Source organism: Myotis lucifugus, unplaced genomic scaffold (assembly GCF_000147115.1).
Source record: "Myotis lucifugus unplaced genomic scaffold, Myoluc2.0 scaffold_7, whole genome shotgun sequence".
Taxonomy (NCBI): domain Eukaryota; kingdom Metazoa; phylum Chordata; class Mammalia; order Chiroptera; family Vespertilionidae; genus Myotis; species Myotis lucifugus.
The window spans coordinates 1,463,488-1,487,938 of NW_005871055.1; the positions used below are offsets into that span (position 1 = coordinate 1,463,488).

At 42.6% G+C, this 24,451-nt stretch overlaps 1 protein-coding gene across 1 annotated transcript; it reads right to left on the reverse strand.

Annotated features, from left to right (window-relative positions):
• Positions 1 to 1,637: 1,637 nt before the first annotated feature.
• On the reverse strand, positions 1,638 to 23,499 carry OLFM4 (olfactomedin 4). Its single transcript, XM_014448589.2, has 5 exons — positions 23,193 to 23,499; positions 18,059 to 18,208; positions 11,635 to 11,847; positions 10,516 to 10,675; positions 1,638 to 3,673 (listed from the first exon to the last, which is right to left on the reverse strand). Exons 1-5 carry the CDS (start codon positions 23,469 to 23,471, stop codon positions 2,871 to 2,873), a joined length of 1,605 nt encoding a protein of 534 aa, XP_014304075.1. The 5' UTR covers positions 23,472 to 23,499; the 3' UTR covers positions 1,638 to 2,870.
• Between the last annotated feature and the right edge of the window lie 952 nt (positions 23,500 to 24,451).

Sequence of the window (24,451 nt, forward strand, 5' to 3'; positions counted from 1 at the left end):
TACTGGGGTAGAGATTGGACAAGAAACATTGAATAAAACCAGTGGCTGGGGAATTTTCAAGGTTTGGAAAGTCTCGCCAGGTAGGCTTGACTGATGCCCAGAGCTAGACAACTCCTTCCCTTGGCGATTTCAGTTAACTAGAGAACACTTATAGAGGCAAGCAGGTCACCACAGCTCTTCAAAATTCCCCAATGGCCCCCAAAATTATAAATATGTAGGAAACCCTCAGAGCCACTGGTAATGCTCAGTCACCCTCTGGGGTAATTTGAGCCCACAGTTCCCTTTTTCAAGAGGAGACCTGAAGAAGCCAGGTTCAAAGGCTACATATTGTATGATTCCACAGAGATAGAAAATAGATCAGCGGTTGCTAGGGGCTAGGACATGAGGTAGGAGTTGACCACAAAAAGGCACAAGAAAGGTTTGGGGGGCAATAATGAAAATGTTTTATAGGCTAATTATGGTAGCCTTGAGACAACTGTATACATTTGTCAAACTCATTTGATCACACACTTAAAATTAGCAGATTTTACCACATCTCAATAAAGCTGATTTAAATATATATACATAGTTGTTGTTTTTTATTCCCAAAATAAAGCTAGCTGATGAATTAGAGCTACATTTGTATTGTATAACTTTTTGTAGGAAACCGTGGAACCTGAATCCATTCAGTTGTTCAACCTTCCCAGCAGGGAGGTTTTCTGCAGGTAGCCCCTGCCGGCTGATCCCCTGTGCCCAATGGCAAGGTCCTGGAGGGAATTTTCAGGCAAATGCTTCTGTAGCAGTTTAAATAAGAAGCTGATTGCTAGAGTTACCTTGGCTTCCTGCCTCCTTTCCCGAATCTTCAGAGGTCATACTGTGTATTCAGTAGAAACATTCATCTGGAAAATTGCCTAGGGCCAGATTAAATATAACATCCCTGTTTTTAACTTATATCTCACATGACATACCTGTCTTTATCTTCATATCTTGCTGTACTTTGAAGGCCATGCCTAGTCTCTATGTTTAGCTTTGAATGACAGGGGAAAATCCTGCTAAAAATACTAAATATTACAGCTACCACCTGCCTTAAAAGGCTTGGCATGGATTAAAAATTAGCATTTTGGTAAGACTAACTACACAAGCCTTGCCAGTCTGTCCTTCCAGCTCTGGGTCACCCGTCCCTTCCACCTTCTCTTTGATAAAGGTACTCTCTCCCTAGTATGGCCAGTTAGTCCCTTTGCTTGCTGTGCAAGACCTCCTGTTTTGGAAAGATCTGGAGGTTCCTGACCCATGTTAATAGCTCATTTGGAAAAGGAACATAAGCCACACAAATATAGTCTAACATTGGAAATAATCAGATCAGTCATGCAAATTAATAAGTACATAAGGTCATATCCCAACAGAAAAGAGTGCAGTCTCATACAACAAAAGCTGCCAGAAAGAATGGATTTTAAAAGGAAATAAAAAGACCAGCCTGACTTTGGACTCCTTTAAAAGCTATTAATGTTATTTGCCGTCATGTATATGATCTCCCGGGCTTTGTTGTTTGGGAGGTAGCCATTCTCTGTGCCTCACAGCAAAGTATGAGCTATCCTATTAAGATTTTTTTTCTAATTAAATTAAAAGAGTAAATAAAAACAAAAGACAACAATTTTTTCAAAGCACATGTTAATCATTTATTAAAAGAAGAAGAGTACAGCATTGAAGGAGCCAGTTCTAGAGAGCAGAACTCATGAACATTAGGGGAAAATATCCCAAGACCAGATGATAAAGCCTCCAAAAGCACAGAAGCACATACACCCACAAGGTTTTCAAACTGCATTGATTGAAGAGGTACTTGCAACAAGTTTTCTATATTTCTTCCTCAAAAAAAAATTATTTTCTTACAAGTTTCAGTCTTAAACAAAGACAAAAATTGCATGAAACAATTTATATGACTTCATACAAGTCTCACATGTGCTCCAAGGGCTTTGTTATATAACCAGACATGCTGCCATTTTGTCTCTGCCATCTGATTTTCTTACAGTCTTAGAGTCATGTCAGTAAACATTCATGATGAGGGGGGGAAAAGATAATTTTATCTCATATCTGTTCCATTAAAAAAAACTGGTTAATTTTTATTTAAAAAAGAAGATGTAGGAAGATGGGAGGCAGTAATTGGTTGGCAAATCTGTTTCCAATCTTCCAATCTATCTTTGGGTTCTACTTATTCATATAAGTAGACAATGGGAGGGGGAGGGAATAATCCAGAGCCTCTTCTGCAGATCCATATGGGGTTGATTTTCAGTGTATGCTTTGATATACAAAAAGGCTTTTCTCCAGAAAACTCAGAGCATTTTACAGATAAAATATAAGCACGCTAAATTTACTTATCTGCTCCATACAAAACACTCTTTCAGGCTTGAGCAAGAAAAGGAAGTTAAAGATTTGGTTCTTCAAGGAGCTTCAGATATTACTCTGCATAATTAGGCCCCAGGTTTTTGTCAGGTATGAAAGAATTATTTGGGTACATGGAGGAGACTGGTCACTGAGCCTCTCTGCTGTACAAAGGCCCCCAGAAGCCATACAGAGTCCTCTTTAAGTTTCATCATTTCCAGATGTCACTGCACTGAAGGCTTTTTTGGGGTCCATAATGTTCCCAGACCCCTGACAACCCTACCCTGGAAAGGCCTTATTTCAGGAAGGAAATGCATCGCAGGAGGCAGATGGCTTCCAAGAGAACTAATCAAATCAGGACAAATATCTTAAGTCTCTAGTATGGTAGAACTATGCTCCCAAATATTAGTACTAAGCAAATATACTTCTGATCCCCTTGCAGGTATCTAAAAAAGTGGAGAATAGAATTTTTTCAACTAATATTTATTTCTCTCTTGCCCTAATACCTAAACAGTTTAGCGGGGTTCCTGGTCAAAGATAAGATCATAATTCAGAAGGTAACCATCATTATAGACAAAAAGTTTCTGCTCAAAAGGGTGATAATTAATGCTCTGCACGTTTTCCTGCATCTTCTGCATGACAATGTGTAGGTTGCCCTCTCTCCCTGTGTTTGTGTCATAGTAGTAGAAAATCTCCTCTGTTCTGGTGTTCAGAGTACGGGTGGCATAGAGAACCCCACAAACCATGAAGGCGTTAGAAACAGATGGTTTAAACTGCTTGGTATGCCAAGTTTCTAGCACCACAAGTGTGGTGTCATTGAGTTTACTAATCACTATGTTACCAGTGCTGGCTTCCGTTGAATAGATCACCCACAATCCATTCTCATCTACAGCCAAATCAATATCTTGCCAAGCAACGTTAGCATATGAAAAGCGGTTATTAAAGGCAGCATCAGGGAGAGTTTGAGTCACAGCAACCGTGTTGGTAGTCAGGTTAACTTTGGCAATGTTGCGGGTGTTGTACCAGTTGATATACATGTTGTTTTTGTAAACTGCTGTACCACTACCTTGACCATACAGAATCCTGTACTCTCGGGCATTTACATACAATAGCAGATCATCCAGTGTGTTATAGAGTCTGTAATATTCCAAGATTCTCCCATCTGTATTCAAAGGTGCCACCCAATACAGCCCTTTGTCTGGATTCTGGGGAGAATAATCCCGGCCCCAGGCACCATACTTGTAGGCAAACCCTCTCCAGTTGAGCTGAACTATAATAGGTCTGCTGATGTTCACCACACCACCGTGAGCACATGTCCCTATACAAACAAGAAAACAAAAGGGTATTCTTAGAGAAAATGAACAACAAGATACAAACAGTTCAATATCCTAAGAACTAAAGGAAGGCATAAATAGTTGTCTTATTGAAATTCAATGACAACAGTGGTTCTAATGGAGAAGAGCCAAAACCTTCTGTTGGTTTCAGTCTCAGTGCAAACCTGCTATCAGCTCCACAGAGAACTTACCTTTTATTTCCATGGATTGGCTCTCAATCTGGAAAATGGGGATAATGAAACTGCCAAGATTAGAGGGACGGCCCAAAGACAGAAACGGGGGACTGGGGAATTTAATATATCTTCTTCTATCAGGGAGCATTTTGCAAATAGTATTTTATTTCCTTTTTCTTATAGAAAAATCAAGATAGCAGGATCATCCCTGAATCTTACTCTTTCCCAGAAAGCCAGAAGGTGCCAGGGTCAGGAAGAATGTGATGAAGGAGAAGATTGTCCCAGGCAACTCTCCTTTCCCTTCACCTTTCTCCCTTTGCCTGGACTCCAAGTGCATATCCACACCCAGTACCAAGGCTTCCCCAAGCTAATCTTAATCAAAGAAGTTTTAAATGTGATATTTTAAGATACAGAAAGATGGTTCTATAATGGTGGGATTTCAGCCTTGAGAAGCCATGGGAGTTATTTTAGGGCAACGCTGCCTGCTCTGTGCCCAAAGCATAGCCCATCACATAGATCACTTGGTGATTATCTTGCTGCAGAGTTATAAGGAGGGTCTTGCTATTTGTCACCTGTGTTCTACTACACCAGCGGTCACCAACCAGTGGTCCTCGGACCACTGGTGGTCCATGAGGTCCGAAAGGTTGGCCACCGCTGTACTACACCACAGAATGACAGGCAAGTGCCTCATCATTCCCATTATATACTGTCGTTGTCACAATGTATATAGTCAAGTGGGACCAGACTCACTGGTCCACTGAATTGATATCCCCTGTAACATTTGGGTGAATGACTCAGGCTGGGTAAATGGCCCTTCACCTTGCATTTCCTCTAAAATGCCTGTGAGCCCAAACTGTTTTTACAACCGAACAACTGGAATGACCAGTCGACCAGTTGCTATGATGCACACTGACCACCAGGGGGCAGACTCTCAATGCAGGAGCTGCCCCCTGGTGGTCAGTGCACTCCCACAGCGGGAGCGCTGCTCAGCCGAGTGAGTGGCAGCAGCAGGAACCATGCCCAGTCCTGGCTGGGGCTCCTCCCCGGCAGCCTGCTGCTTCATCACTGCTAAATCCCCTGATGGAGCCCGGATTGAGAGGGGGCGCGGGCCAGGCTGAGGGAACCCACCTGTGCACGAATCCGTTCATATTTTTATAATAATATTCAAAGAGTGGAACACACATTTTTCTGGGCTCTTAATAAATACCCTTAAAAATGGGTGAGATTGTGTCTTGGATAACACAAAAAAAATACTACAACTTCAAGTACGTTTTAGGACATTTTGCCTCATCCTGCTGCCTGGAACAGAGCAGGTGAGAGAGGAGGGAGCAGAACCGGAATTTCTGGCTCTGGCTTTAAATGCTTGGAGGGAATCGGGGAGCTTTGGAGAGCATATGAAGTGAGCTGGAGCCAAAAGCAGAGCTCCAAAGAATTGCCTGAGGTTAGCATTGGGGGGGTTGGGGGTAAGGGGTGTGTAAAACTTTGCCTTGGAGTCTCTGCTCCAGACCCATTCTCCTCCTTGCTAAATGTCTCTCCCTCTCCCCACCTCACTCAAGGACTGCTCAGAGGTGAAACCATTACTAGAAATCCTGCTTTTGTTTTTCCAATCTGCTGGTGTTTTTTGGTCCCAGAATTAAATACGTGCTCCTTAAATGCTCTCATAAATCTGCAGTTGGTGGGAAAGCCAGCCAACCATACAACAGGTAGAGAAATGAAACCACTCTGTACCCAACCTCAAATAATTTTGCATATCATTAAGCAGAACACAGTCGTGGGTTTATTTTAATAATGCATGCGCCATTTCATAAATAAAAAAGCAACATGTGTTCAGCCAAGAGACTGCTCCCACTAAAGAAATAATAAATAAAATTATAAATTATTATTTCTTCTCCTAAAAGTGATCTCTCAGATGAATGCTTGTTTGCTTTTGTTTATGAAACAATGTATAAATTATTAAAATAAAGTTAGCGGTATGTTCAGTTTAATGATAACAAAAAGTATTCGAGTTTTCATATGCTACAAACTGAATTTTCTAGTTAAAATATCTTTCTAAGAACTTATTTATTCAACTGCCTTTCACTCTGAGGAAATGAAAGAAAGTCACTTTTTTCTTGCAGGTTAGAAGACTTGGGAAAGGAATTGTTTGCTTAATTGAATCATGCCTTCCTGGAAAGGAAATATCCCAAGCCAATAGCCAAAAAATATTTAAAGAAAATTTATGATGCATATAATTAATTCAATCATCACCATGGGGTTGAAGATAATAAACTACTCTGTCCTAGATGTGGAAATCCTTATATATGAAGGAACCAAAATAATCTTTTCTTTAAAATCACTAGCACTACTACTAGCACTAATAATAGTAATGGTTCATCACTTCACATGTTGGCCAGGAAATTGAAATTATACCTGGTATAAATATTAAAACTGTATGAACTTAAATCTCTTTTCCTCACCTCCTAAACATTCCTAAATAATCTCCTGTTTGTTATTTTTGTTTTGTTTTGTTTGTTATCTTTACTTTATCCTCTATCGCCTTTGGGCCATTTTTAGGATGCTGGCTCTGGTAAACAGTGAATTCAGGGGAAAAACTAGTCATTGTTGCCAATACTACAGATGTGGCTATAGCCGTGCAAAGCTATGGCGGACTTCCCTGGGTCCTGGCAGCAAACGTTCTTGGAAACAATGCTGAAACTGACAGCCGTACCCACTGCTCATCCAGCCCAGCCAGAGTCCCCAACCCTGCCCCCACCTACTCACCTACCCTAAGCTTCTCCTTATCCCCCTATACTGACCCCCCTCCCGGTCTCTTCCTTCATTTCAGGAGTATGTTAGAGATACTCCATTCCCTTCCTTACCCCTCTATCCTAACTTTACCCTGCTACTGGCATAACAACCCATAGCCCAGCCATGACACAAGAACTGTGAAAAAACAATGAATCATTTTGCATTTTCTGGTGGAAGAGAACACAAGATAGAACTGAGAGCAAAAGTGCCCCTTTAGCTCCTCCACAAGCAAGGAAGAGAGGGTAATTTGGTATTAATCTGGTTGGTGAATTACTGGAGCTTTCTTGTCATTCCAGGAGTCACAGGTGTACCTCTCTCTATCAGAGCATCTATGGAAGGCAGCCTGGTACAATGAAAATATTACCAGGCAGATTCCAATTCAGTCCTGACTCCAATACTTATTAGCTGTGTATCCTTGAGCAGTTACTTAACCTCTAAAAAAAATACTAATACCGACTCTGCAGGACTGTTCAGAGAAATAAAGAAAAGGTAGGTACATGTAACTCAATGAATGGTAACTATCATGTTACTACTGAAGGTCTATGTGACTGTCTCCCTTCCTGGATAGTGGTTTTATACCCATCCTGGTAACCCCAGTACTCAGAACAGGGCCAGCCCTACAGTGCTTGTGGAATAAGGGAATAAATCACCAATCAAATCTCTCAAAACCAGTTTATCTACCCTTATTTATAAAATATCAGCCCTCTCCCCTGCTATATATCTGAATTTTTTGAAGACCCTGGTGTTCACTTCCTAGAACATCATACAAGGAACCTCTACACAGTGGTAGCCTTGATTGGCAATCTCTTCACCATGTAATTCATTAGCTATTGCCATGGCATTCTGAAAATATCCTGGGGAGCCACATGATGAAACTTTAAATTCTATAACTTGGCTTTTATAAAGTATCATGGTTAGCACTTTTCTTTAAAGCTGAAGATTATATACCTGCAGAAGAAACTTCATCTTAGATCTATCAATATGCTCTCTCACCTGGACAAAGTAAACTTTGAGCCAAAAGGAGAATATAATTGACTTGTAAAAATTAGGCAATTAAAATGGTAATAATTATAAAATAATTAAAACTAAATTGACCCTGAATTATTGGATATATGCTACCCAACACTCTGCTCTTCCCCTAGGCTTGTGATTTTGGCAGGTCACCCCAAATCTTTCACACCCTAGTCAGTCACCAACCATTTACTGAGCACCTTCCTGAGCACAATGGTGATCAAGCCCTGAATGTTTCCATCACATTTTGCCTATGCAGTCATTTAGATTCAGGGGGAAACAGAGCAACAGAGTCAGTTGTTTTCAGGAAAAAAGTTAATGAGCAGAAGGCCAATTATTTTAGATTAGGAAGTTCTATGAAATGAAGCAGAAAAAGATGCCATTTGCAGCATAAAGCAAATGCAAAGTGCACTTTATTGAACCCTCACTGCATGTCCTGGTTCTAAGATCAAGCTGACCAGGGGGATAGCAAGCCACAGCTGCAAGGGAGGGGCCAAGAGGGCACAGAATGACTTCAGAGCTGAGACTTGCATGCAAGCTCTTTTGTTCAGTACAACTCTGCAGTCCAAACAGCAGAGAGGCCAGATTTTAAAGTCCCATAATAGCGAGGAACTTTAATTAAAGTCTCCACAGGCTCACAACTTGGTGGAGCCTGGGGATTTTTCAATTCTGCATTATCAACCAATCCAAACAGAAAGAGAGCAAGTGAAAGAAATTGATTTAAAAGCATGACAAAAAGTCAGTTTAATATAAACATCATAAATATAATATGAACAAAGCTGGAGGAGGGCCAAGTGGCCTGGCTGGGATCCAGAAACAGCCAAAGTTGTAGGAAAGTGAGAGGAAATCTGGGTCCAATTTGCTTAAACAACACAGCTGGGCTGGGGTGGCTGACACAAGTCTAAGTGTGAGGACCTACGGGAAAGTTCTGGGAGAAAGTATTCTGACGAAAATAATTCAACAGACTCACTTGTTTTCCTCCTTAGATACTAATCAGTGTTCTTTCTCCCGCATCACTACCATTGAGTTATTGATGCCTGACACTGTAGGTCCTGAGATGACCAAGAAGGGAAGGCCTTGCATTTCAGCCTCAGCTCTGTCACCACCTATGTGGCCTCAGGAAAAGCAGTGTCCTCACCATCTAAGTCCCCTCCTCTGAGAAATGATGGGCCTGGGCTAGGTGACCTTGAATGTTCCTTGCTGCTCCACAATGTCCTCGATCTAAGGGATGCATAGGAAACTGTGCCAGAAAAATCTATTCCCTGAGGAAGATTTGCTGAGGTTAAAAAAAAGAAAGAGAAGAAAAAAGGAAGAAAGTCTTGCTCAGGTATTACCAGAGGGTGTCAATGCTTCGACTCTTGCTCTCAAGGAGCCCTTGGTTGCCTAGCACAAGGAGCTCTCATTTACAATGTATGTTGACACCACTGATCCCAGACCCAATTGAGCCTCACTTTGTTACAGAGGCCAGAACATGGCCTTTGTCTTAAACCTCCTCTGAATGTCACACTCCTACAGATTCCCAACAGCAGAAGGAACAGGACCAAGAGGCTTAAAACTATGGCAGCATCTAATTAAAGCCTTAAAGAAGCCAGCCACACTGACAATGATCCAGAAACTCGGGGCCTAAAAGGAAACAGGTTTGACAATAGGAATTGATGAAAATAACAAAAGCTGGCCATTTGATGAAAAGATAGTCCTCATTCAGATGGGGATGCTCACGGCCTGTAGCAATTGTTTCCCTGTGACAAGGTGTCTCTAAAGGACAGGCTGACTGCTGCAGCAGAGGCTGGCTTCCGTTCGCAGGAGGGAAGTGCTGAAGCGCCAAGAACCTGGCCCTGCCTTAGTTCGCAGCAAGGTTTTCATTTCAATGATCCTCGTTAGTAATAACAACTGCCAGAGTATAAGTGCCGATCATAGAGCTCTGAGCTCCTCAAGTTAACCCTAACAGCAACCCTGCAACCCTGCAAGGCAGGCACTACTATTCTCCCACCTTATAGTGAGATTAAGGATCTTTTCACTGTGGTCACATAGCTGGGAAGTTCAGGTCTTTGAGGACCCAAAACCATGCTCCTGGCCCCTACACTCCACTGCCTCCATTCGCATTCACAGGGTACTTATGCTATGCCTCAAGTGTGATTCATTAGAGAGTGAGATGCCACCTCTGCCCTCCAGGAACTCAGTCCAGGAGGGACAACAGGAGACACCCACAAGTATAGGACATGTGGGGCCCCCGTTAAATCCTCACTGAATCCCAGGACACACTATACAGCAGGTGTTCAACATGCACTTAAGAAGAGCACAGAGAGCCCTAGCTAGATGGCTCAGTTGGTTGGCACGTCATTCCGTACACTGAAAGTTCTGAGTTTGATTCCCCGTCAGGGCACATACCCAGGTTGCAGGGTTGATCCAGCAATCGATGGATGTTTTTCTCTCTCCCTCTTCCTTCTTCTCACTCTTAGATTCAAGTCATAACCCCAGCTCATCAGCTAAAGGAGCTAATCAGCCCTTACAACCCACAGAGAAGGAGGAGGCCATGCAGATTCCAGACCCTCTCACAGGCCCCCTGATAGCAACTCTGTCACTGGAGGGATGTTTGTCCTATTCATAAATGCAGAGAGGATATATGTAACATGTGGATTTTGCTTTAAATCAATTCATTGTTCGTGCTTTTCCTTTGTGAGCTCCAGAATGTGATAGTTTGTAAAGCTACTAGGGAAGGAGATCTAAGAGATGGAAGGGTAAACTCAGGACTGCAAACGCCCATCCTTGCTTAGGGTTACAATCCGAATCCCTTCCCCACCCTGCTCTAGGCTCCTGGGGGCCTGGCTCAAGTGGTAGAAATGTGACATGCTTACCTGGAGCTGGAGGAGGGGGGCCAACAGGGATGTTTTCACCTTTAGAGGCTTCACATTCCTTTAGCTTGTTCTTCAGCACTGCGATTTCTCGGCGAATGCTAAGGACATTGTTTTTGTCTAGTGTCTCGAGCTTCTCTACCAGGAGAGTCATATTCCTTATCTAAGAAAATAAAAATTCATAGTGACTTTATATTATTGTGCAATTTCTTTTATAAACATTCCAAGGCTGAATTTGTCACTTAGTGAAACATCGCTAGAGAATACACCCGAGATCCTTCTGAATGGTTTCATTTGGAAGAATACATTTTATGGTTTTGCGTGAATGCCTGTCAGATCTCAGGCAGATGTGTGTGACGAGAAGAAAATGGCAAAGATTTTAACAGCTTCAATAATAGAGCACAGGCTCCATCTTAAGCATCCACAAATGTCCATTAATGTTCATTTCTAATAACCTTCTTCTGTAAACGCGTGTTTACTCCTGTTGTATCATAATTAAGTTTTTAATGAGTGGTGAGAGCCAGAAAAAACTTAAATTCTAAAATATGTGACTAGAATTCTCAATTATAGCCTATGTCATGACTGTGCTAGTAAATTCTCATTGATATAAATGACTCAACCATGGTCTTTATCCACAGAGTTTAAAAGGCTTCACTAAAACATGCTCAGAAGAACCTCCTTTAAAATGGGTTGCCAGTATGTAGAAAGAAATTCCAAGAGGGATCAAGGATTACATGATCATCCAAAAGGAGAAACAGATCTAGTGAGTCCAAAATCGGGTAAAATGTGGCTTTTAGTCCCATGAGGATAAATCCAGAACAGAGAAGACACTTGATCTATGTTGTCCACAAAGTTGTTTTATGTCATCTCCTTTCTAGAGACATGTAAATGCCATTTGGCTCTGGGGCAGGACCCTGATCATTAGCTGGCACCTGCTCCTCAGTCAGTGTGTCCCCCTTGTCTTTAACTTACCATCTACAGCAGAACACCGGAATATGTCACATGATCATGAGAGAGTGCAGAATTAGAAGTCGGAAGAAAGAGATCTGTACATCCTCAACCTACCACTGATAACTGAGGACATTTATTATTAATACACTGAGAAGTGAGTTCACCCCTTACCTCTACTTCTAGCTGGTCAACAATTACTGAGCTTCCAACAAAAGTGTCCTTCAGCCGGATGATCAGCTTCTCCATCTCCTTCACTTCTATCTTGATCAGTTCAAAGTCCAATTCAGTGTAAGAAATAGAATCCTTTTCCATGATCTCTACTCGGACAGTTAGGTTTGAGAGTCTCTTTTCATAGACACTGATTAACTGGACATACTCTTTGACCTAAAATGGAATAAAAAAACCTCAAGTCAGTTCTCAGAGTGGGATCATACAGTCTTCCTCCACTACCACACCCTTGGAGGCAATTTGATTGCTGTTAAGCATTAAAGAAATGGATCAAAAATATATTTCACAATATATGTTTTTATCTAGCCAAATCAAAGCTAAAAAAATTACTACAATTGGGGAGGTGAATTTTGCACTTATATAGACTACAAATAATTTTGTTTCAGAATCATCTTTTGCAAGTACATTTTTATCTCTGAATTAATATTTGAAGATATCAGCTCTCCAAACTGAACTGTTTGAATCAACTCTCCCTTCAAAGCACATGCTCTAAATCAGGGTTTCCTAACCTCAGCACTATTGACATTTGGGGCTAGATCATTCTTTCTTGTGGAAGGCTTTCTTGCATATTACAGGATGTTTAGCAGCATCCCTGGTCTCCAAATGCCAAAGGCACCCACCCATCCCCGAGGTGTGACAACCAAAAATGTCTCAGAGATTGTTAAGTGTTCCCTGGGGGCAAATTCACCTTCATCGCCACTACCACCACCCTCTCTCCATTTAGAACCGCTGCTCTAGAAGAAGAAATGCACTAAGTACAATTCTTTCCTTGGTCACCATATGCAATGAGTTTTAAGCCCCTCTGCCTTTTACAAAATGACATAAAGACTCAACTTACTACATAGAATGTAGGTGTATGTGCAACTATACTGGTAAAGTGCACATTTCATTAAATGTACCAACATTTATTCCAAGAACTGATAATTGCAATCAGACCTTAAAATTACACATTTGTTGCATATATTTAAATGTCTTATCATTAAAATACTTCCAAAAATTCCCTTGGTATTTTAACGTATAATTGGAATCACCAAATGGATATTTCAATAAACACAGTTTGTTCTTTCTGTGTCTGATCTCTAAAAGAAATGCCATGGCTTTGGGTTTTTTTAAGGATCTGCTCATTATAAGTTGCTGGTTTTACATTCTTTTTAGAAATTTGAACATAAGTGATACTTTTCCCCAAACCATGCTAATGTCAAGTAGCTGATCCACTGTGCCTGGATGAATTCAGGGCCAGATGTTGGCCTCTAATCCTTCTAATACTAAAGGCAGCCCTAACTTCTGTCATTTTAGCCCTTCCACTTAACCTCACTGTGCAAATTAGTATGGACTCATAGGGCGCAGACCTAAAGAGCCAGGGCTCCAGGCGAAGAGGATTTTAATGAAAGTTGAAAATGCAGCCCTTGGCACTGCTCATGTATCTCCTCGGGCAACTGATGCTCATGGCCATCAGATGTGCCATCACCCAGAGGATGATCAGGCTGGTGATATTTTGGCAGATAAGGAGGTTAAATATATACACATATATATGTATGAAACCTAATAAGCGACCCTCCAAAGTACAAACACAGATATAACGTAACCAGGTTTCAATTTCTAAAATAAAAAAAATTCTGCATAAAACCTTGCCTATGGTAAAATAATAATAATAAAGTGCCAATCTATTGCAGAAATAAAAGTTTGTGAAATGAGTATTTCCGTTGGCATTTGGCCTTGCCAGATCTTAGAACAAATGAAACACCCTCCGCTTTCCTGGAACATTTGGGTGGCACGTCGCAGCTGTTGTTCTACAAAAATGAGTGACTCAACTGTCATCTGTGCTAAATGAAATGCGGCTCTCTCTGAAAATCAAGGCATAACTTGGAGTTTGTTTCCTATGAGAATGTGTGGTGTGCCGGCACTAGTTCGGCCACTAAATGAAAGGTCTCTGAAGATCTGTCTGGGGAAGGTTTAGGTTCTTTCAGCTGAGAGAGAAAGAAAAGCTCCGTGGTGTTCAGGAAAACTGGAATCATCCATGGAGCTCTGGAAGACGGGAGAATTTGAGGATAAACCAGAAAAACTTCACCGTCTGAACTTTACTAATCCAAGTGGATTGTTAGTATAAACCTTTCACATGTACAAATCTTTAATGCTGAGATGGCATGGAAAATTCTGAGAACATCCCAGCTCTCTGGAAGCTGCAGTCTTAGCTGAGGCAGCCCAACTTGCCCTAGGATGTGTGGCAGGAATGCAGGTCTAGTCTTAAGGAGATATATCCCTGTGTCAATATCTCTACCCAAGACTCCTCCTCATCACTACAAGTTTGAGCTTTAGAAGATTCATCTATGCTGGCCTTCAGTTCAGAGTCTAACATTCAGAGCATCCATGCTTATATTTGTTGTATACATATTATGTCATCGATGGGTTCTAAGAATCAAAGTTTGTTTAGGGATTTGTTCTGGAATGTTTGTTGTTGTTCTGTACAATAAATGAGGTCCTGCAATAAATAAGGATGCAATACAGCAGGCTATTAAACTAAAGAATTAGTCTGGCTCGTGTTTCTACCAGTTCTCCAAAATCTGTGATCATAACTATGGCCAGGTTATTTGAAATAAGTAAATGTACTTTGCAGCATACTCTTATATTAATACTGGGGGGGGGGTCCTCAGCCCGGCCTGGGCCCTTTCGCAGGCCGGGATCCCTTGGGGATGTCCTAAGCACTGCCACAGAGGCAGTAGAGGCTCCCGCCACCGCAGCTGCACTCACCAGCTGTGAGCCTGGGTTCTGGCTGAGTGGCACTCCTCCCTATGGGAGCGCACTGACCACTAGGAGGCAGCTCCTGCATTGAATGTCTGCCCCCCTGGTGGTCAGTGCATGTCATAGCAACCGGTCATTTTGCCATTTGGTCGATTTGCATATTAGGGTTTTATTATATACTAGAGGCCCGGTGCACAAAATTTGTGCATGGTTGGGGTCCCTAGGCCTGGCCAGCGATCAGGGCTGATCAGGTTCCCCGCCTCCCTGCCTCCCTGTCTCCCTGCCTCCCTGCCTCCCCCCCTTCTCCTTCCCTCGCTGCCTGCATCTACCGCCACCCATCCCCGATTCCCTGTCCCAGCCCAGGACTCAGCCTCGATCTGGTGATCAGGACCTGCCAGCCAGGGGGAGGGACCAGGAGGTTGGCCGACAGGCCCCATCAGCAATTGGGGCCTAAGGGCTGGAGGCAGCTCCTGTGTTGAGCGTCTGCCCCCTGGTGATCAGTGCACATCATAGTGACTGGTCGTTCCAGTCATTCTGGTTGTTTTGTTGTAATAGTTGCTTAGGTATATATATATATATATATATAATATCTTTCAAAATAATGCAATGAGATTAAATGAGCTTGAATTGACCATCATAACATATGAAGCACCTCAGACTTACACCCACATGAACTCTAATCTGACCAAATCACTTAATTTCTCTAAGCTTTAGTTTCTTCCTATAAATTGGGGATAAAGGTATCAAGATACAAGATTATTGTGAAGACTAGAGATAATATGTATTAAGTGTCTGGCATAATGGATGCCCAATAAATTATAGCAATTATTAGTGAAACAGTGATTTTGGTTTTTTTCAATCTGACCTTTCAATTTATTATATTTCACTACACAAAACATTGGTCAATCAATGTTGCTTGTTTATGAGTTGCCTAAATGTCTTGCAGGCTGCCTCAACCTTCTCATGCATGAAGATCTATTAGCAATGCTTGGTATTAAATAACTTGACCCAAAAAACATAACCTTCCAGAGAAATAAAATCCAGAGCTGCCTTTTGTGTCGTCCCCTTCCTAAGTATAGTCACAAGAGGACATACCATAAACAACAGAAAAGTATAAAATGCTTTCAGCATCTTAGACAGAGACATAAGTCTTCTCTGTGTACTGGCAGATAATGAATCAATGAAAGGCAGTGAAAACCCTTTTCTACTGGCCTGCCCAAATGGGCACTCCCCCAGGCCTCTAGATAAACGGTATTTCCAAGGCAACCTAGGGACAGCTATAATAATTCACCTGGAAATTCAAAAGCCCTCAGCTGAAGAGATAACTTTGGGTTTGAAGGCATTAGTGACCTACTGCCTCTCTTCTTGGGTCTGCACTGGAGGATGGTAGCAGTATGGCTGAGAGGAAAGAGAACTGGGATTAACCAGCCCAGAGAGCAATGACCTTTACTTTTATGTCTCTTTACCTTTATGAATCTCAGTTTTTCCCTCCCTAAAATGGGAAGGAAAACATGGGCCTATCTGCCTTGAGAGTAGAATAGAAAAAGCATTTAGAAAAGCACAATCATAACATGTTAACATTATTTTTATTATCAACTGTCACACCTATCTAATATGCAAATCTCAACAGGCAGGACTATTTCTTTCTTAGGCCTTAATCACAAATATTTTTAGGTCAAGTTACTGACATTTTCAGAACTGAAAGTTTTCCCATCTACTCCGAACTCCCTCCCTGCCAATTATTAGCAAGGCAGATGCCACCTGCCCCTCTCACAGAATTGGAATTAAATGCCCCATATTCACAAACTGGCAAGTTACATGCTCTCTGGAGCAGCATGGGGCTTCACACTGCCTTCACACTCCTGCCAGCAGAGGAGACATACAAATCAGGAGCTTGCACTATTTCAAAGCAAATGATTCTGACTGAAGAGATCTTTACCTAGGATTTTCCTCCACTTGTTATGTTTTTATGCATAACTTCTTATCTGCACTTGATTATGCTGGAATAAGGCTATGAATATTAATGGTTGGAATTTATAATTTAGTGCTATGCCTTTTCTGCTGATTAATTCAAGGACATTTTACTTCTTAAAAAGCTAGGTTCCTGGAGTTGTCAAACACATTTTCCTGGACACTCATTTAAATTTAGAATATTTATCTACCAATTCAGGCTGAAAGCAGGATGTCAGCTTCACCATAATTTTTGTCTTAAAGGATAACTATGCTGGATATTGTGGTAGCTAAACTTAAATGTCTCAGGAAAACTTATTTTGAATCTTGCAGGTAGGCCAGAGCTCCTTGTAAATTAATGGATTTGTAATTAATAATGCATAATGTGATAATAGCCTAGCGTGAACTTCTCCTGTGCAGAAAATGGGGGCCTTTCTAATTGATTTTTAAGTTGGGTAAAAAGGTAGAAAGGGTCAAAACTGGAATGCCAAGTCCCATTGCTCCAGCCAGTTCAGAGGAAGGCAGGCCCTGCAGGACAACCTCCTCCCCTAGAGGAAAGGGCTAATCAGGGGGTGGAGTCAAGGTCTCTACCGAGGCTGAGTGACCTTTTAGTCTTGATTCAGATTCCCAGGAAAGCCTTAATTTTTGGTCTAATGCTGGACATGCCTAATGTACTGTTCCCACTGAGACAATAAATGATAACCACCAAAAGAAGAGAGGGGAAAAAAAGTAAATTGAAAAGAGGAAATAAGAAGATAAAGAAAAAGATTAAGAAAGGTAGGAGTATAAGAGGCAGAAGATTTGGGGGAGAGAAGGAGGAGAAGGAAGAGGAACAGGAAGAGAAAGAGAAGGGGCCTTCCAAAAAGTAAGAGAAAACCAAAAAGAGCTTTAAAAAAAATTAAGGAAAGGGAAAGAAAGATTAGGGGGAATGGACAAGAGAAAGGACTGAGGCAGAGAGAGAATTTTTTTTTTTAAAGGGAAGGAGTAAAGGAATAAGAAGAAAAAGTGAAAGAAAGGGAAGATAAAATAAAACATAAAGAGGATAGAGGAGAGGAGATAAAAGAAAGAAAAGTTGGAGGGAAGACCAAGAAGAAGACCAAAAGGAATTAAAAGCAATGAAACAAAAACGGTTGTAGGTTTGGGGTTTGCAGGGAGAGCTCCAGGCCCCTTTCCAGCGGCATGAGCACCGCAATACTGACATTAGTGTATCCATGGCGTGAAGAATCCCCATCCCATGTCTTCCATGCCCTCATTTCTCCTCCTGTAAAGAACTCCACAGGTGTGCTGTAAATAAACGCTAAAGCCTCCAGAGATGCAAACATGCTGTCTGTGATACCGTGAAGAACAGCTGCTTAGAAAGTCCTGAATAAAAGTGTTTTGTGAACTGACAACAAAGGCAAACTCAGAGATACAGAAAACAGAATGGTGGTTCCAGAAGAGAAAGGGGGTGGGTGGAGGGTGAAGTGGGTAAAGGGGGTCAAATATATGGCAATGGAAGGAAACTAGACTTCAAGTAGTGAACATGCCATAGAGTACACAGATGTTGAATTATAATGTACACCTGAAAATCACATGAGGGTGTTAGCCAATGTTACCCCAATAAATTTAATTTTTAAAGTTTTCTGTTTTGTTTGTTTGTTCTTATTTTCCCCTTGTTGGGAGAGGGGAAAATGCTTACTTTAGAAAGCTCCTTCTCGAACTTCTGGGAGAGGATGCGTGCTGTGATTTCCAAGTGTTCCATTCTTTCCACGGGGAATGTGGTGTCTGGCAGGGCAACAGAGCACAGGCAGGTCCCGCGGTCATCCTTGGAGCCGGTGAAATTGGAAAACTGTAAATAAAAATAAGTTCAACATCAGTAATAAGCTGAGAAATGAGCTTTTTGGCAACTGGAGTGACAGAAATTGGCTTGTCAAAAGAGTGCTTAGAGCAGTGGTTCTCAACCTTGTCTGCACATTAGAATTACCTGGGAATCTTTTTAAAATCCTCGGAGGATGAGGCCCAGAAATCAGGATTTTAAAAAGATTCCCAGGTAATTCTAATATGCAGCCAAGGTTGAGAACCACTGGCTTAGAGGCAAGCAAGTGGCGTCCAATACATAAATGAATAGAATCATAGAAACAAGCTACAACTGCCATGAGTCACGGGCAGTAACTACTCTTAGCATTTTAGCCACATCCCCACCTGTTGGGCTAAACCACTGTGTTAGCCACCTGTATCTAAAAGAAGATTCTCCTTTCTTGAGGAGCCTTAAAGGAAACTATTACTGTCTCTATGTAAGGAAAGGGAAATAAAGAATGAATGAGAGTCCTAAATTTAAATTCCAATTCTACCACTTATCTGACAAGACTATGAGGCAACATAATCCTTAATAGTCATTGAAAGCTTCCCTACACAGGAGAACAAGAGACCAGGAAAAAAGCTTGCTGGATACCAGGAGTCAGACCAGACAAGGAATAGACACTGTCCTGAAGGCACCTGATTACACATCTGCACTCCATCTGCATTCCAATCCCACCCCCTTTAGCCCCCAAACCCACAGACGACAGAAGTTTCCCGCCAATGACTGCATATAAGGATGAAACTCCAGCTCCTGGGTGCTGCCACCATTGACCCAATGTCCCCTTGGCTCGGTGCTATGCAGCCCTTGCTTTGGATACCCCATTTCTCACCCTCTTCCCCTAAATAAATTCAGTTTTTCTTTAGTCACCATCTGAGATGGCTATTTAGCCTACCGTACCTGTCACTTCCCTCTTTAAGTCTCGGTTTCCTTATCTGCAAAGAGATGACTTACTTCCCAGGTTGTTCTTCAAATTAACTGCGTGATGTAAACCAATTCCAGGGCACATGGTAGGCGGTCAGTACATGTTACTTTCCTTTTCCTTCTACTTACTCATTTTCTTTTCCTCACCTTCACCCAAACCCCAACCCAATCCCCCCCTCCAACCATAGGAATGAGGAAAACATCAAGGATATGGGTTACAGTGAAAATACACAATGCAAATTCATATCCTCTCTTCACCTGGGAAATGATATAATTAGCATCCTTCAAAGTGAAAACAAACCAGCCATTTGTTAAAAAAACTGAACAATTTATGAGTTTGAAGGTTTTGTGCAAATGTTTAAAGTTTTCCAGCTTACCACTTTCAGAAAAGCCATTTTAAAATATCGGATGTTTCTTTAAAATATTCAGGCTCACACTTCATCGCCACTGCATATTTTAAAATGACATGTTTGAAAGATGTGGTTTTTCTTTTGTCCCCTTTGAACTTCCCCAATGGGATCCTGCCACAATTAACACTTTTTATTACTGCTATTGCTTTGCAGAGTAACTCTTAGCAGCCACCTGGCTGTGCCTTTCACTGATCACATCTGCCCGCCAGCCCAAAGCTCACCTGTGGACCTCAACCCAAAGTATCTGTTTCTGAAACTATCAAGGGGAGAGCAATGGTTTGCAGAGTGTGAAATAAATCCAGGCTACTCCTCTCAAAGATTAGGTCGGCTGGCTGCAGCTAAGGTTGTGAGTTCTGTGCATTAATGTCCACCAACCTCCATGATTCCTAAGCAAGCTGGACCTAGATGCTTTTATTCCATCAGTGATCTCTGGCTTTTGCAAATATATATATAAATTTGTACCCCAAACTGCTATGCCAAGTCAATCCTGACAATCCCTCAATTTCTGTTTCCCAATCACACCCACGCCTACATAAGCTGCAGAATAAGGAGGAGGGACAAGCAGGTTTATGCTGAACACCAGGGCTAGGAAGGGGGAATTGAAGGTCTTTGCCAGGATGAATAGGACTGGACAAGCCACACTGGGAACCTGTCACAGAGGCCAGCATTCCTCGGAACCAGCTTTATAATTCCCTCTGAAGATAGAAAGACTCCAGCTCAAGCATGCCAAGCCTTTTACAGAAGGACCAATATATCATGGGCTTTTGAAGAAATAGCTTATTATAATAACTGTGCAAAAAAAAGTCTTACATTGCATTTTGACAAGGGAAGGTTAATTAGCTGCACAAGGCACGGTTGGACCATTCTTCGAGTTCTGTGAAAAGCTCTGTCAACTCAAAAAACACTGCCGGTCATCAAGCAGTCTCAGACAATCAACTAGAAACCACTAGCTAACAACTTTTAATCCTGAAGTTCACCTGAAAGGCAGGCAAATAATTATGAGCCCTGCTGACAGTCATTCCACCGGCTTCTATTGAACATCTCTGTCCCAGTGCTGCGGACTCCCCAGCTGCCACCCTGCTTATCATCAGCCCAGCGTGCTCAGCTGACATCAAAATGGTCCATAAGTTTGATCAGTGTCTCCCATTAGAGATATTTTTGCTCCTCGCATTCAAAGACAATGAAGCTAATGGTGATGGGTCTCTCTCTGTGGTGAATGCTTAAACTCTGTGTGTGTAATGTGGGGAATGGACGACAAAGGCAAGTGCTTGTCCTTTAGTTATTGGGAAGGTATGTGATGCCCCTTGTGGAGGGCAAATAGGACCCTGAATGCCCTACAAGACACCTTCTACTGGTAGGTCCTAACTCAGCATGTGTTCAGTTAACATTTACTGGTGTCTACAATGTGCCAAGCTCTGTGTTAGAGAGATAGACAAGGGAATCAGGCTCATGTTCATGGTGAAAGCCTCCATTTTTTCAACAGCCCCTTAGCCTGATGGCAAAAGTACATTCCTCACTCCCGTTCCGACTCTGCCAGTTACTGTGTGGAGCAAAGCGTGGAGCCTTTTCTCATCTGTGAAATGAGGACCCTGATGGCGGCCCCTTCATTGGAGGGCGGCACCTGAGGCATGTAGAGTGCTCTGAGCACTACAGCAGAAGGTGCGCCTCACATTTGTGATTTGAGGTTGCAATTGGCTCTAATTAGCAGCTAAGTCTAAGTGCCTGTGAAGATTCAAGGCATAAAATAATGGCACTCAACATTTTCAAAGTACCGAAAATGATACATTTGGAATTTGCTCAATGACAGTTATGAAGGGGTTTTCCACCATTTTCCAAAGAGCTCATCAAGCTGACAGCCAGCCCTAGAAAACTGGGTTTACAGTGGAAGTAACACCTTGCTATCTGCTGTAAAAAAGAAGTTGGCGTTATAATCCTGACTCACCAGAGGAAGATAAGCAAACCAGGAAAGAAATTAAAACCTCTAACCACAATTTAACTACCATTTCTTATCTACTTTTAGATATTCGTCCCCTTATCAGATAATAGGTATTTTGGATTTCTCTGTTTCTTGACCTATATTTTAGTTTCTGTTATTTTAGCTAATCGCCTTACTCAAATGTCAGTTTCTGATTGGTGATGAAGTTTCAAAATAAATTATTATTATTGTCTCATTTAAAAAATGTTAAATTATAATTATCGCCATGAAAATCATTTAGTTAAATGAAATAAAATGATGCATCTGATTTCTGGCTACAAAGAATCTTTGTGCATAATCCTGATTCCCAAAGCATTTGCCTCTTAAAAATAAGTAGTTTTCATCTATATGCCTTGAAAATACAGAAAGCCACATAGAGAGAGATGGTGAGGAGCATGGGCGTTTGAGCTACAGAACTTGCTTGCTTAGTGACCTTAGCCAATGGTTTCACCTCTATAAGCCTCGTTTTCACATCTCTACAATGGGAACATTAATTTTATATACCTCTTAGGGTTAAATAAGATAATATATAATATGTACTTAACATAGTCCTGGCATTTATTAGGCACCCAATGAACACCATTCCTGCCATTTCTATCTGGGTCCTATCCAAACAATTTTTTAATCAATAAATTTGTATTGCTTATATTAGCCCGGGTGGTAAAACAAAAACAACAAACAAAAGTCTTTTCCTCCCCTTTTCCCATTGGCCCTTCCATTCAGACAGGATCACATAAGACCTGACCTGTGAGTAAAGATCATAGAAATGCAGAATGGGCTCTGGGGGTTAAGACTTCCCCACCCCAATTCACACCTGAGCACGGAAAGCCTAGGTTTTGCAGAGCAAAGCTCCTACTGAAAGGCCCAGAGCTGAGAGGAATTTCTTCTTGCCCTCTCATCTCTCACCCCACCATGCCTCTTTCTATTTCTTTAAAGGAGGTCCATAGGCCTCATTCCCCAAAGAACTGGGCTCACTGTGCATTCTGGTGATGTAGCCTCCAGCTGGACCAGTTTCTTCCTAGTACATGGTTTGCCTTGTTGCTACTTCTGCTGTTTTGAACTAAAAATGGCTCTAAAAATTCCCTACAAGGAAGATTGAAAGAGTACTATTACTCCTCTGGGAAAATATCTATGTGTAATAACACCTTCCTAGAGGCCAATGTCTCCTCCCCCTACTTCTGTTGCCCATCTCCTTTACAAACCAGGCTCAATGAGAGCACTGTGGCTCACACTCCCTCCAGGGCTCTCCTTCACCCTCCGCAGGGGCCCTGCTGGGCGGTAAATTAATTGGACAAACTTTTCTGGAGCTAGCCCAGGCGGGGCCCCTTCCCTAGCAGTTCTCACAGAGGATAGACTGGGCATCTCTGCTTTTGGAGCGCCCCTCCCCCCCTCCTCCCACTCTAAAGTGCAGCCAGGTTAGAGACCCTCTTTAAAGCTTAGATTGTTTCCTGAAAGTCTGCTGGAGAACCCAGATGACATCTCTCTTGCTAACAATTTAATTATTTCACCCAGGTTTTAATTCATTTCCATGGCGCCTACAGTTAACAAAGGGAGTCGTAAATCTTTTAGAGTGCTCAGGTCTAGCCATCCATGAAATTATATCCAGGTCCCCAAAAAGCGAGAGGAAGGGAATGAATGCAGCTCTCAGACTCTGGAGCCTACTCACCCGGGACACAGAGCCAGAGCCAGAGCTGAAGCCTCCGCTGGAACTGGAGCTACCGCTGGAGCTACCCCTGGAGCTACCGCTGGAGCTACCCCGGGAGCTACCCTTGGAGCTGGAGGCACCAAAGCTTCTGCTGGAGCTGGAGCTGGAGCCAGAAACGACGTTAGAGGTAAAGTCAGTGAGGGGCAAGGAGCTGGGGCTGGGGCCAGGGGTCCCCAAATCCCCTGCAGCTGGGCCGAGGAGGAACAGAAGTGCTTCTAGGAAAGGGAGGCCGGGCTTCATCTTGTGCTGTTGGCTGGAGCAGCTGGCTTCTGCACCGAGTCCAGAGCCTTCTTATAGTGCCCAGTGGGGATTTCCCCAGGGCCAGTTTGTGGGGAAAGAGGAAGCCATCAGGGAGCACGTGACAGCCCTGAGAGGGTCAGGACACCCAGGAACCTGAGTCACCTCCACACCTGTCTCAGAGCCCAGCTCTGTCAGCTGCCCCTTGATCTGGTTATCTCCTTCCCAATATTAATTCAAATGTGCTTTTTCAAGCCTAATATCTGATTTCCAACATGCCACTTCCTTGAAAGAGGCCATATCAAAGTAGTCTTTGTGGATGAGACAGAGCTGGGAGGTCCCAGGAGGGAAAGGCAACCCTCAGTCCTTTGCCCAGAAGCCACTTCAGTGGCCCATTTCACTGAATGCTGCTCTCCAGAGACAGGGCGGCAGGGGGAACTGGTGAGAAACTGTGACTCTCCCCAGGGTGTGGTTCCCTCTTCAGTTGCTGCTGCCTGGGTTCTCTGACTTCTCCTTTGCAATGTCTGCTTCTAGCCCAAGTTCTCTCAACAACCCACCCTGAGGCAGGGACCAGCAATGTTCCGCTCCCTGGAAACTCAGTTGGGGCTCTGCACATGAAGCACTCACCACTGTGGCTCCATGCAGGAGAAAGAACCCCAAGAAGAGGCTGCCCCAGACCCAGGCAGGGAAGCTCGCATTGAGCAGTTACTCTCTCCAGAGGACTCTGTCTGAGCTCCGTTGTTCCAGACCCTCCTGTGAGCTGGCCAGGTGGTCAAGGGCTCAGTGCTTATCATGAAACTGAGAGACAGGAATGGTCTGTAGGCTCCATTTGTACCTCTCCAACATTTCACACATCTCTGTGTCCTCTGCCTTCCTCCCTGCAGAGAAAGGTGCTGGCCTGAATATTAAAAACTAGCTCTGTCACTCAGTGGCCTTTGCAAGTCCTTTAGCCCCTCTAGTGTTGTAACAATTTTAAATTGTTA